Source organism: Phaseolus vulgaris, chromosome 3 (assembly GCF_051622355.1).
Source record: "Phaseolus vulgaris cultivar YP4 chromosome 3, ASM5162235v1, whole genome shotgun sequence".
Lineage (NCBI taxonomy): Eukaryota > Viridiplantae > Streptophyta > Magnoliopsida > Fabales > Fabaceae > Phaseolus > Phaseolus vulgaris.
This window is the reverse complement of record NC_143500.1, coordinates 3,187,341-3,201,292: the sequence shown is the minus strand read 5'-3', so window position 1 is coordinate 3,201,292 and position 13,952 is coordinate 3,187,341. Positions and strand designations below refer to the sequence as shown.

Below are 13,952 nucleotides of genomic sequence, written 5' to 3'. Positions count from 1 at the left end.
CAGTATACAACCCTGTTTCTTTACCTAAAACTTTAATTTTTTATGAAATGACAAAAATACTCTTTTTTTTATATCATCAATTAGAGATTGTATAGTGAAGCTTGTTGTCAATATATCATTTCTCCCTTCAATATATGCTAAACAAACCTTTTAAGGCTTCCGCTTTTTTTTCCAGCATGAAACGCTCCTCCAAAAGATTCTTCTCCATTTTGAGCATGTCTTCTTCTTCATCTTTCACTTTGAAATATTCTTTTACCACCTCTTGAAGTTCCAAATTTATTTTTACCCGCTTTTCCATTTCTTTCTGTCATTCACAAAAACACCATATCAAATATAAACCACAAGAAAACAACTTCAGAAAGACATAGTCATAATCAAGTTGTTTCATCACACTAAAGAATCTATTCTTATTGAAAACACCATAACATATATTCGCATGCACATAATATATCTTTATTTATTGTCAAAAAATGGAGCATAAATGATGGACCTTCATGGTCTTCTCTTCATCAATGGAGTTTTCACCATTTTTTTTATCATGCTCTTCAGAATCCTCCTACCAAGAAACAAAAGAAGAAAACAATGTTCTTGATTGAAAAAAATGATGATCCACAAAAGAAAATTGTTGTAGGGATGAGTTTTTAAACTTACTTGTGTTGAAGAATGAATATGCATTTCATTTGATAGTGAAATGGATTGAATAAGGCGCGTACTTGCAGCTATATCCTGCCATATTTGCTTTACTCGTGGTTTGACTTCTGCGTTATGTCGTTGCTTCCGTAGTTGCTTCAATTGCTGCATTAGTTGCATTTGTTGCTCTTGCAGTTCTTTAATGGTATCCAACCTTTGGTGCAGGGTTGTACGCTGACTTTCAACATTCTTTGATTGTGTTGGAATTGTCATGGTTGTAAAGCTAGTTTTGTGTTAAAACAGTTTATGGTTCCTCTTTTTCTTTGACATGATTCATATTTATAAGGGTACATTTTTGTTCTTTTTTTCTCCCCAAGCCAATCATGTGTTACTAGCACAACAATCTACATGGTTTTAGGATTCATTTGCTCCTTAAATTCATATCGATCAAGTAACTCCTTAAATTCATGTTGCATAAGTGCCATAATAGAAAAAGATTTACACAAAGAAGAATTATTCAATGCAACAGTCATATCAAGAGGAAAATAGTTTCAAATTAATAAAACCTTTATGTTTTTGTTTTATTTTTTATAGTAGTAATTACAGATGTCATAATCTAAAACTATATTTTTCACGAACTACTTGTGTTGTCCTAAATCCTAAATCCGTCATCATTCCAATCAAAGACTTTTTCAAGCATTAACTAATGAGTTGTCAATGATAAACTTCCACCAATAATGCATTCAAAATAGGTATTGGCCACCCAAGAATTTCATTGGTTGCATGCATAATATTGTTGCACCATCCAAAAGGCAAACCCTAACCGATTCATCATTTTCCTAAGGTTGAGTTTCTTTGATCAAAGAAAAAGGTCAAGGAAAACATAAGGGTTTGCTTGATATCGAAGGATATGCTGAAGGAAGTGAGAGGCATTCCAAATTATCCTAGAGAGATGGCTCATACTCTTTTCGTAACTCCACAAAAGTGTTCTTATCGTTTTCCAAGATTGGAGCCAATCATTGAAGAAGCTTCTAATCAGGCTTTCTACATCATGCCTAAGAGGATGGTGTTTCTTTTTTCCTGCATTATTTTCTCTTCTCTCATACTATTTCTTGTTGTATAACAACATTAATAAGTGAATTTTTTTAACAAAATAGTGTATTTTTTATCTAGAAATTATGATTTTGGATAAAATAATTTTTTTACGAAAATGGATAATTCGTACTTTATACCTACGATTTCAGAGTGGAAGTTGTACCCATAGATACAACTTTAGATGTTTCACTCTAAAGTTGTATCATAAAGTATAACTTATCCATTTTTGTAAAAAAAAATTATTTTACCCAAAATCGTAATTTATGAAAAAAAAATACACTAGTTTAGTGCAAAAAACCTAATTAGAGTATGGAAACATAAACAAAGGTGATCATGAAGCCATTTTATCCGCAGGTTTATAAATCATTTTATCATAAATCAAACTAAACACCTACATATAACACTAGCTTTGGTTATTCATTTATGATTTGCATTGACTTTGTCTTTATACATGTATTTGCAGATCCTAAATTGATGAACATGAAAACAATGAAATTGACACGATGCATTCTTATAACAAATCATAGACATTAAGAACTTCTACTTTGTACCTTGAAAGTATTCAGTTGTATGCAATGTGTTTGATTAAATGATTCTAGTGCAGACATAGTGTTCGTAAAAAGTTCTTTATGATAAAAATTGAGTATAAGCTTGGTGCATTTTGTTTTTCACATTTTTTTTATCAGCAAAGAATAAATAAAATAAAATGAGACACTTCAGGGGTGTCCCAACCTTTATACAAAAAGCCCAAAACAAGTTTCCTAACACCCTACCAACTAAGGATCCAACAAACATTACACTACAAACCAAAATAATAAACTAGTTCAAGATATAGAAACCGAACAAATACAGTTACATCAACCCACTAAAGAGATCACACCCTCAATATAGGACATACATCCAACAACTAAACAAGATCCAACAACTAAACAATATCATTATATATGTCTTGTTTTTAAACAAGATCACACCCTCAATATAGGACATACATCCAACTACTAATGAAATGATTATAAAAAATTATTTTTATTGTTTTTCTACTTTAATCTATACAATTAAATAATTAAAAACATTTTAGACATATATAATGATATAATTAGATAATAAAAAATCGTTTATATTATCAATATATACTAATTAAATATGAAATGTCATGAAAAAGACATAATGTTTACTTTGATGAGGATGGTAAATAGTTGTGTTGTTATGTATTTTATTGCTGTGTCTTTTTATAAATGTGAAATGAGCTCTATTTAAATAATTATTCGCTTCCATTATGTGGAAACAAACAAAATCATTAAATTGTTCATTTAATTTTGGATCTAAGCATAATTAAACACATGGAACATTCTAAGTCATAGAGTGAAAAAGAAAACATTCCAAAATGGACAATTTCTTCCCCCACCACCTCCGTAGTTTCTTTCTACAACTTCATAAAATTTCCAAATCTAAAATTAAGGGGTAGGATTTTTTATTTATTTACGAATTAACGAAGATCTTATATTCCAAATTCTAAAATTAATAATATAATTTTGTATTTCAAATTTTAAAATTCTTTTAAAAAATTCGAAATACAATTTTATATTCTAAATTTTATAATTTAAAAAATATTTTCTAAATTTAAAAATATATTCCGAATTCTAGAATTTACAATAGAAAAGTATTCCATATTCTAGAGTTTGAAATATATTTTTATTGTATTCAGAATTCTAGATTTGGGAACGTATGAATCCGAAAGAAAAGGGGAAAAAGATTATCACTAAAAAGAAAAAAAAAAGGCAAAATTACTATTTTACGTGTTCTATGAAGGTGCAGCAAGAAAGCATGGAGATACAACAAGAAATTGCTCTAATTTAGTGGTTGAAAAGTCACATCATGAAAGTTACAATAATATATAATTAGTTATAGAAACATATCCTCTCTCGTGAACTTTAACATAATTAAAAGTTACATATTTCAAAAATACTTATTTTAAGTTTAAGACAGATGATTGTTGTTATTTTAAGTGTCTGTCCTAGCGTGTCAGCCTAATAGATATGTTAAGTTGCATGGTGATGTCTAACATTAAAGCTTTTATAAAATAAACTTACCCTTAATATCTTGTCATTGGTGTTTATTTGACATTACAGATTTTTCTCCAGCAATGAAAAATTGAGCTGACACAGCAATATATCTGACATAGATTCTCAATCAAACAAAAATTACAGGCAAAAACTACACACAAAGAAAGGGATAGAAATAGAAGCAACAAAGGCATGAGCTTGAACATTCAAAATGAATATGAACAGAAAATTGTGCACTTCAGGAAGTGCTCTTGCACATATAACTGAAAGAAATAATAATTTATTTCCAGTGATTCAGTTATCAGAAAGACAATGGATACTCTACAGCAGAGAAGAGTTACTGAGAACTGAACTATTCATCTAACTTTTGCTTTAATCTTCCCTTTTTAGACTTCTTTAACTCCCATGGTGGTAGGCACCCTTTATAGTGAGAGTGCATAAATAATGAAGACATTGAAACTTCCTTCTGAGGCATTGAGATTGATGACAAGCAACTGAAAGCAGTTCTGAGTCTTCTTTTCTCACTATCACACGCTTGAAAGTTAGGATCATGCTGAACGGTTGAAGTTTTAAGAGCATCAGGGAGTATGCAGTTGCAAAAGGAACCTGCAAGGAGGACAAAAAATGATAAGTAAGAGAAAAGTACTATTTTACTCACATGACTCTTCCTTGAAAGGGTGAAATTTGCTGCTATGAAATGATAATATAATACAGTTGTTTGACACATTGTTTTAAGTCCACCGCATTTAGGCTATGGTGTTATAAGTAGTTGCCAAATTTTGTGGGGTGGAATACAAATGAGTTGAAACTAACTTTCAACCATCTCATTTTTGTTGAACAAAGTAAATGTGAAGTAATTCTCTAAAAATAAATCATCTAGGCAATCAAGCTCAACCTAAATAGTGAGCCTGCAAATGTCATATTATTGCATTGCTGGCAGGATGCTCCATGTCATCCAAAGAAGAGCAAAAGTGCCATATTATTACCTATTTGTCATGAAATAGCTCACAAACTCACTAGGCTGACAGAAATTTAATGTGAATCAATTGAAGTGTTAACTAACTTCAATCTATATTAACGGTCAGAAATTTACTAATTACAGAGACTACAACTCAAGGTTTCTCTCACAGTAAACTCTCACCTCTAGGTTACTTCCATCAGTTCATACAAGGTCTGATTTATATAGAAAATAACTACAAAAACTAACTTCTGTAAAACATGTCAAAAACTATTGGAGAAGACACGTCAACTGTGCTTCACTTGTGAGCTCAAAACATCAAACCAGGCGGACTCTGATAATAGACCAGAAAGTTATATCCAATGCTATGAAGACAGACACATATAGAACACAGATGATCTAGTCAAGACAAATGGTCTGACAGTCTTGTACTACCAGACGGTCTTGTACTACCAGACGCTCTTAAACTATCAGACAAACGGTCTAATGCATCAGATAGTCTAAGATCCTAAACCAAGATTTTAGTGAACCAATCTTCACACTATTCTTGCAGATGTTCCATTTCATGTCATTTGACTAGTTCAGGTTAAACTAGTTCTAAAGTGCATGGAATAATTTAACCAAACAAATATGTTGATCCAACATATAAAAGCCTTTTTAGGTACCAATGTTCATTACTTTGATGCAGTCAGGAATAAATGAGATCTAATGCATGTGTTTTACTGACTAAAAAATTAAACAATCTGAAATATAAAAGAATGTATCTGGAGTTTAAAAATACGCCGCATACCTATTCTTGCGAGACGATTGACCCATTTTGGTATAGAATTTCCCGTTAGCTTGTAACAAATATCCCCACAGAAATGGTTGCAATTCTTGACAATCAAATGATAAGCATCACCATTGTAATTTGCAGACTGGCATTCCATGAACTCTCTAATCTGGAAAGGATCTAAGCTAGTAGTTCCCATGAATATGGACTTCCTAAACTTAAAGCCAGGACACTGCCGAGGTTCAACCTCAAAGACACCACTTGTTGAATAGTCATGGGCTCCAAATGCATATTCTACTCCATAAACTGCCAGACAAATAACTCCATTTAGAAAATTTTCAGGCAATCCATAAGTATATTCTTTCTCCAAATTGAGCTTAAGCCATACATATTCACAGATACGAGTGATATGTGCATGCATAGATACATAACTCCTCTCCAACATATGAAGAAATGTCAATTTATTATCATCTAGCAAACTCTAGGCACATATTCTTTTCTAAAATAAAGAAATAGTTTTGGATTTATTTGAAAAGGTTTTAACTGTCAGCTAACCTTCAACACCAGAGTGGAAAATACCAAGACCAGCCCAATACATATAGCCGTTTACTGTTGTCAAGTCATACACATTGAGATACACAGGTGTATTCCCTGGTATGTTGCCAGCTGATTTCACTTTAGAGAATATGCAGAAGGGGGTCACCGATTTGTCTCTAAGACGAAGACGCACAACTGAGGGCCAACCATTTTTAAAACCTGATTTCATTGTATGAGTGAACCCAGGAAGCAGTCAATATCTATTTTCTACCTGCATATACATAAATACCAACAAAAATTTATTTTCACAAAGACCATCTAATTGACAGAACATTAAAACTGAAAGAGTGCTATTCTACTCTAGTCAGAATGTTTTTACCATTGAACTAGGTATTCAACTGATAATTATGTATTACAATAAAAGAAATGGATGGCACTTGTTTTTCCTTGAACACATGAACTGAAAGAAAATGAATCTCTTTAGCCATATAGTTTTCTCCAGATAACACCATTTACCAATCTTTTGCATCTCAATATGAAACCACGTGAAATGCATACAACTCACATGCTCTGTTGCAATAATACTTTCACATACATACCTACCATTCATGACAAATGTTCACAATACTTTCTAGAGCATGGACTAGACTCGTTTTCCTACCTGAACCAGACTAGGCTTTAAAGCTTTTGGAAAAAATGCATTCGTAATCAAACGTCCGTTTTCCATGTATAACATCTTTTAATCAAACTAAACTGATATCAGTAAACATTAGAGTACTACCTTCTACTCACTGAACGCAAAAGAAGGTAAAACTTTTTCTTCATAATAATCATTTTTGTTAGATTATCTAGTTTAAGGTTTGTTCTTCTGTTCTGCATATGTCACTTTTAAGATATGCAGCAAGGAGGAAATTGCAGTGCAAGAGACCAAATATAGCATTCAAACATTGAGACATGCACCACAATGGATAGAAACAATTAGTATCAGGAATTTGTGCTAACCATGAAATTTATATTTGTTTGTGTTTACAAACATATATAGATATCAGTTAACCAGTAACAATTTAGAGGATATTACAACAGTAACAAAACCTTTTTTTTCCACTGAGTGGCATCACGCAAATGAATTAAATGACGCCCTAATGATTATTAGGGAATCATGACTATAGACAAACCATTAACCTTTATATCTTTGTTAATGGTTTTTCACTTGTACGTTCTCTTAGACTCTCTATGCCTCTCTATGCCTCTGGCAATAGAACTACTTTCCATCTAAATTTGCACAGAGATTTTGGATTTGTTTGGACAAACTTCTCCATAAACACTTCCAGAAAAGAAAACTAAGAAGAACAAAACGAAAGTTAGTGTCTCCATAAGATGGAATTGATTTATTATACACAAGTTAAAGATAAGAATTTAGAAAGGCTTCATGACAGAGCTCTTACAATTAGCTAATACATAAAGTAATCTTAGCTCACCGAGAAACTCATCCTATTTTTCTTACTTTTCTCTACTAGAAGTGTTTATAGAGAAGTCTGCCCAAAAAAATGCTTTATAAGTCATATCCACACATGTTCAACGCACCTAAGAGGAGATTCTCTCATTTTCCCTACAACAGGTACTGCCCAACCTTTTCTCCAATGCATTGATTCTCAATCCTATCTTGTCTAATATGTTAACTCATCCAACACAGTATTCTCTTTTGCCACATTGAGCTTATTCTCTAGTTGGCTCCCTTTATGAGTGTTAATGCCAAAAAGGTATAGCTGTGGCTTAAAGGAAAAATTGGAGATATCATCAAGCTGGTTAATTTGAGGCTTTACTTGTTCACGAGGTGGTGAATCTTCTTCCTACTTTCATTTAGCAACTGGTCCCATTTACATGCTTTAAACAAATGATATTAATGGGTTAATAACACCGACAATAAAGTTTAGTTGAAACGGAAGAAAAGAGGATCCGTTAGGTATAGATAAATGTACAGGAACAAGTATGAGTGTGGTGAATCTGACCAACATTGATGAACAAGACATTCAAAGTGAGCAATTTCAACATGTTGGTTAACAGATTAAAATTAAGTTGAGTAATACATAAAACAGAACTCATTCTAACCAATTTAAAATAGACTAAATGGAAATCTGCGGGTTGACAATAACAAATGTGCCTCAATCTGCAAGATCTATTTTATAGATCTGTCGTGTCTTGTGAATTTTATGAAACATTATATGGACATTTTATGTACTTCTATGATGAACAGCATAAAATTCAGAAACATAACCAATTCAGAAAGAGTTATGAGCTAGAGAGATCTTCCACATTTAAACACCATAGCAGCTCCCAAAGCCTCCACAAGACTATCCTTACAAATAATAATAATAGTATTAGAAGAACACCAGTACCTATTCCTTATTATCTCTTCACTCTGCACACTGTGAACCCTGGTTAATCTTAATAACAAACTTCACTACTTGTCCATTAGTTACAACCCTTTATTTTCACAGGGGAAAACTCATAATAGGCTTTAAAAGGAGAGATGCAGATGGGATAAGGAAATGAAAAAGGGGAGAACGTGTTGCTAGAGATCAAATCCAAACACCTTAACCAACTAAATAGTCACGAGGCAACTAACCATGTTTTAAACTGAAGCTATAGGTTGTCCAGGCTTTTCCATGCTTCAACTAAGACCATAACATTTGACTTTGCCTATGTGTTTTTGGAACAAGAACAAAATTTCTGTATGCAGTAACTAGTCAGAGTATGGATGCAACATCTACAACATTGACATTATAGAATACAAACAAGAAGTAAAGGGTTAGCTTTGAGCGTTTTCATAGTACATAAAGTGAATTTGGAACAAATACAACATGGAAAAAGAAGTAATTTTAAAATCAACTCCAATCTGACAACTAATGTAATGTAACAGATACAAATGAACAACCTCGTTAAGCCATCCCAGATTCCACAACAAAATGCCAATAACCATTTTTTGGGTTTTAAATGAAGCCAAATGGATTCATAAATCATAACATGTTAAAGTCCCAACTTCCAAGCAGAAAAAATAGGAGCAAAATGATGAGTACAATTTACATCTTGGGATATTAATAACATAACTGAAGATCTAACTGGCATCTGAGGTCAACTTCAGTTACATGAAAGTGATGGGAGAAAAAATTAGCAAAATATAAAAGAAAAACAGCAGGGCACAGATCAGATTCCAAAACCAAGTAAAAAATAAAAGTGAAAATAGACTAGGGTATGAACTATGAAGTAGCTGATCTTCCACAAAACAAAAGGGGAAAAAATAAAAATAAAAATAAAAAACCAGCTTTTTAAACAAGGAAGGAGTGAGAGAACAAAGTGGAGCAATGCAAGAACATGGAAAGAAGAGAGGCACAAACAAACCTTTTACGTAGCAAAGGGTAGGTGAAAGATGAGAGGATGAAGTGAAAGAGTTCTTCAAGTTGAAAGTTTGAAAGAGCCATTGGTTGTCTGAGACAGAAAAAGAGAAAGGGGGAGAGAATGGAACAATGTTTGTGCCTGAAACTCACACATTGTCTTGGTTCTGACAGAAGTGAAGGGTGTGCATGTATTGTAGTGAAGTGAGAGTCCAGACACAAAAACTGGTTTGTCTGTTTTTGGTGCCTAATGAGGAAATGTAATAATTCATAAATAAACTATTTCTTTTGGAAAATAGGAAGTTCATGGGTGGTGGGGTTGGCTTTGGGTTCATCAAACACATTTTCCAATTCAATTAACAGTGGTTTAGATTATATTGAATAATTGGGTACTCAGAAATAAATAAAAAATTTAAAATTTAGAACAAAAACATTCTTTGTTAATTCATTTTGATGACTTTCATATATTCATATCATATGAATATTTTCATTAAATATGCATTTAAACAAAAATTTGATGTAATGATGAGAAGATGTAAAAATGTCTTCATCTGACATTCTAATTTCGGTTTGTACTAACATGTTTTTTTTATTATGTTATACAAGAATTGTTTTTATTCTTATAAATAAATAAAAACTAATTTCCTTTTTTTTATATAAAATATGAAGTTTTTAGTAAATTTATTACTAGAACAAAAAGTTGATAGAAGCTTTAAATATGACATGAAAACCTAGTATTTTCAAAAAATAGTTTACAAATTCATAAATGAATTATTTCTTAAGGATCCTCTAAGGAATACATAGATAAAGAGCATTAATATATATACAATATGTTTAATGTGTATAATTTTTCTAATTTTCATTTTTTATAATGAATCAGAAGACACTATTAAACTCAATAAATAAATATTAAATTAAATTAAATTATACTGAAGCACTTTAAAATGGAGATGAATAAGTAAAGTAAAAGATGAAAAAAAAAGTAAGAAAAAGTGAGAATGGTGAAAGAAATTGTGTCCAGACTTGACCTTTGACGTTGACTGACATCATGGCATTGCTTTTGAAAGATGGAATCATAGATTACTATCTCTCTCATTATTCATTTTTTTTTTAATAACTTCATTTGGTAATACAAAAATAGTTCTTTAATTAGAAAATATTTAAAACAGAATAAAAAATTGTTATTTGATTAGAAAATATTTAATTAAAATAGTAATAGTTTTTTTTATATATAATACATAAACTTGGTGCTTTTTGTTTGTATGTAGTAGTTGTAATAAAAAGTAAGAATCCACAGGTTGAAGAAACAGCTGGAATATGATTAATTAATATTTAAAATATATGCAATCGTCCTTTTAATAATAATATCCTTCACATGTTGCAGGAATCCTATGATCTCATAAAATCAAATTTTAATAATATATTTGGCTTCTCAATAATTCACCATTAAAATGCTTCATTAATTTCTAGTATTTTTTCCTTTGTTTATCATATTTTATTATAACCGACACATATGAAATAAAATAGGACAGGGTTATTGATTTATATCTTTTTGTAAATTTTAATTATTATAATTTATCACAAGGTTACCCGTGTATTTTTTTTTTTGCAATAATTATAGTGTATTAAGATATATTAAAAAATTATTAAATAAAAATTAATTATAAAAAAAAATACTATATTAATTAAATTGAATACTATTTTAAAAACTAAAAATTATTAATACAAAATTTAATTTTTATTATTAATAAATAATTTTTAAATTGAAATCCAATTAATTACTAAATTTTGGATACTAACTTTAAAATCTAAATAATTAATAGTTAAAATATTTATAATTAACTAGATAGTAATTTAAGAAACTAATTTAAATATTAATAATTTTTTTAATTTCTAAAATAATTTTAATTAATTAATATAATAAATAATTATTTTTTATCTTTAAAAATATTTTTTATTTAATAATTTTTTTTATAGTATACAACATCTTTTTATCATATTTTGCTCATAAATAAAATAAAATTTAAATAACTTTTCTATTTCATAATTATTATTATTATTATTTTCAATTTTATGTCAGTGTTTAAATTTTGATTCCATATTTTTTTAAAATAAGTTAATATAGTTTTATCCAACATATTAACTATAAAATAATAATGATATATGAGATGAATAATAAATGGTATATCATCATTCAAACTTAACTTTAACTTATTAATAAAATTAATATATGCTAGGCACATGGATATACAAATGATTCTATTGACTCATTAAAAATGACTATTTAACCTAAAATAATAGCTAAACTCTTTTATTTACATTATCTAATTTCGTTCGGGATAATTTTTTAAAATTGTGGAGCTCTTTACTTGATTATTTTTCTTTCTTGTGAAACGTTAGAAGTTTTTAACATTGTGAAAACATTATAAGCTTATTTAATTCTCATGATAATATAATTGAATATTAAGTTGGACAAGAATATGATAAAATATAAACATGATAAATATTAATAATATTTAATACATAGTGTAAATTGTAATAAAAATCAATATCGTGAAAATAATGGTAATGAAACTAATGATTGTGGTAATAATAAGTAGTGATAATAGTAATAATGAAGATGATATTGCTAAAAGTGATAATAGTAATCGTTTTTATATATTAAATGAGAAAAATAAAACAAAATTCTAGTAAGTTAGAATGGTAACTGAAACATCATCACTTTTAACCATTACATACACAACAATAAACTATATTCTTTAGTTTTCTTTTCTAAAGCACATTTGAGGTCACATTGCTATAGACTAATCCACTTATCACAAAAAAATCTAAAGTGCTAGGTTATTTAAAACTTGTTTTTAGAACTTATAAAAAGCAATAAAAAAACAATGGAATCTCATTGGAACTGCTTTAGTTCACTTATTTATAAATGTCTAAGCTCTCTTGGTAACAAAGTAAATTTACAATATTTTATATTTAAGAAAAAAATGAAATAAGATATTGTGATGAGATGGTTCCTTCCTTGACATGAGTCAGTGTTCTTCAATAGAAAAATGATACATTGACAACCTTACTCTAGTATACAATCATATTTATTTGCCTAAAACTTTAATTTTTGTATGAAATGACAAAAATACTCTTTTTTTATATTATCAATTAGAGATTGTATAGTGAAGCTGGTTGTCAATATATCATTTCTCTCTTCAATATCGGCTAAACAAACCGGCTTCCATTTGCATTTTATCTAAGGCTTCCAATCTACTTTTCAAAAGGGCTTCCCTTTTATTTAAGGCTTCTATTTTATTTTCACTCTTTTTGAGCGCATCCTCTTTTTCATCATCCCTTTTCAAATGTTCTTTTACCAGCTCTTGAATTTCCAAATTTCTTTCTACCACCTCTTCCATTTCTTTCTGTTGTTCACAAAAACACCATATCAAATATAAACCATAAGAAAACAACTTCAGAAAGACACAGTCACAATCAAGTTGTTTCATCACACCAAAGAATCTATTCTTATTGAAAACACCATAACATATATTCACATGCACATAATATATCTTTCTTTATTGACAAAAAGTGGAGTATAAATGATGGACCTCCAAGGTCTTCCCTTCATCGGTGGAATTTTCACCATCAAGAATTTTATCTTTTTTATCATGCTCTTCAGAATCTTCCTACCAAGAAACAAAAGAAGAAAACAATGTTCTTGATTGAAAAAAATGATGTTCCACAGAAGAAAATTGTTGTAGGGATGAGTTCTTAAACTTACTTCTGTTGAAGAATGAATATGCATTTTATTTTTAAGAACCCTTAGGGTATGTTTCATTGAAGAAATAGATTGATTAAGCTGCGTAATTGCAGTCATATCCTGTAATATTTGCTTTCTTAGCTGCTTGGCTTTTGCGTGCTGTCGTTGCTTCCGTTGTTGCGGTAGTTGCTCACAGTGCTGCAGTAGTTGATCCCAGTGCTGCCATAGTTTCCGATTTTGCTGTTGCATTTCTTCAAAGGTATCTTTGATATGGTGCCCGATTCTAAGCTGACTTTCAACATACTCTATTTCTGTTTCAATTGTCATGGTTGTAAAGTTTATTTTGGATAAAAGTTTGTTGTTAAAACAGTTTATGGTTCCTCTTTTGCTTTGACAGGGTTCATATTTATAAGGGTACATTTTTGTTCTTTTTTTCTCCTTGAAGCCAATCATATGTTACTAGCACAACAACCTCCATGGTTTTAGGATTAATTTCCTTCTTAAATTCAGATCGGTCAAGTAACTCCTTATATAATAAGACATATTTATCTATTTTGGAGTGTGTTTCTATTTATAACTACTTTGTAATAAGATTAGAGAATGTTCTTTTTATTTTTTTCATTTTTTATAGATAAAAAAGTTATGAATTTTTTTAATTTTCAACTTTGATGAATGAAAATGCAACAAGTACACAAAGATTAAAAGCACGCAAAGAAGAATTATTCAATGCAACAGTCATATCAAGAGGAAAATAGTT

General features: G+C 29.9%; 1 protein-coding gene across 2 annotated transcripts; it reads right to left on the bottom strand.

The window, feature by feature from the left end:
* Positions 1–4,006: 4,006 nt before the first annotated feature.
* LOC137806095 (deSI-like protein At4g17486) lies at positions 4,007–9,687 on the bottom strand. Of its 2 annotated transcripts, XM_068606042.2 has the most exons (5): positions 9,455–9,687; positions 8,682–8,822; positions 6,074–6,326; positions 5,537–5,824; positions 4,007–4,394 (listed from the first exon to the last, which is right to left on the bottom strand). In XM_068606042.2, exons 3-5 carry the CDS (start codon positions 6,282–6,284, stop codon positions 4,141–4,143), a joined length of 753 nt encoding a protein of 250 aa, XP_068462143.1. In that variant the 5' UTR covers positions 6,285–6,326; positions 8,682–8,822; positions 9,455–9,687; the 3' UTR covers positions 4,007–4,140. The 2 variants fall into 2 exon arrangements, with proteins under 2 accessions (XP_068462143.1, XP_068462142.1); XM_068606041.2 differs by lacking the exon at positions 8,682–8,822 and having other exon boundaries at positions 9,455–9,686.
* Positions 9,688–13,952: the final 4,265 nt, after the last annotated feature.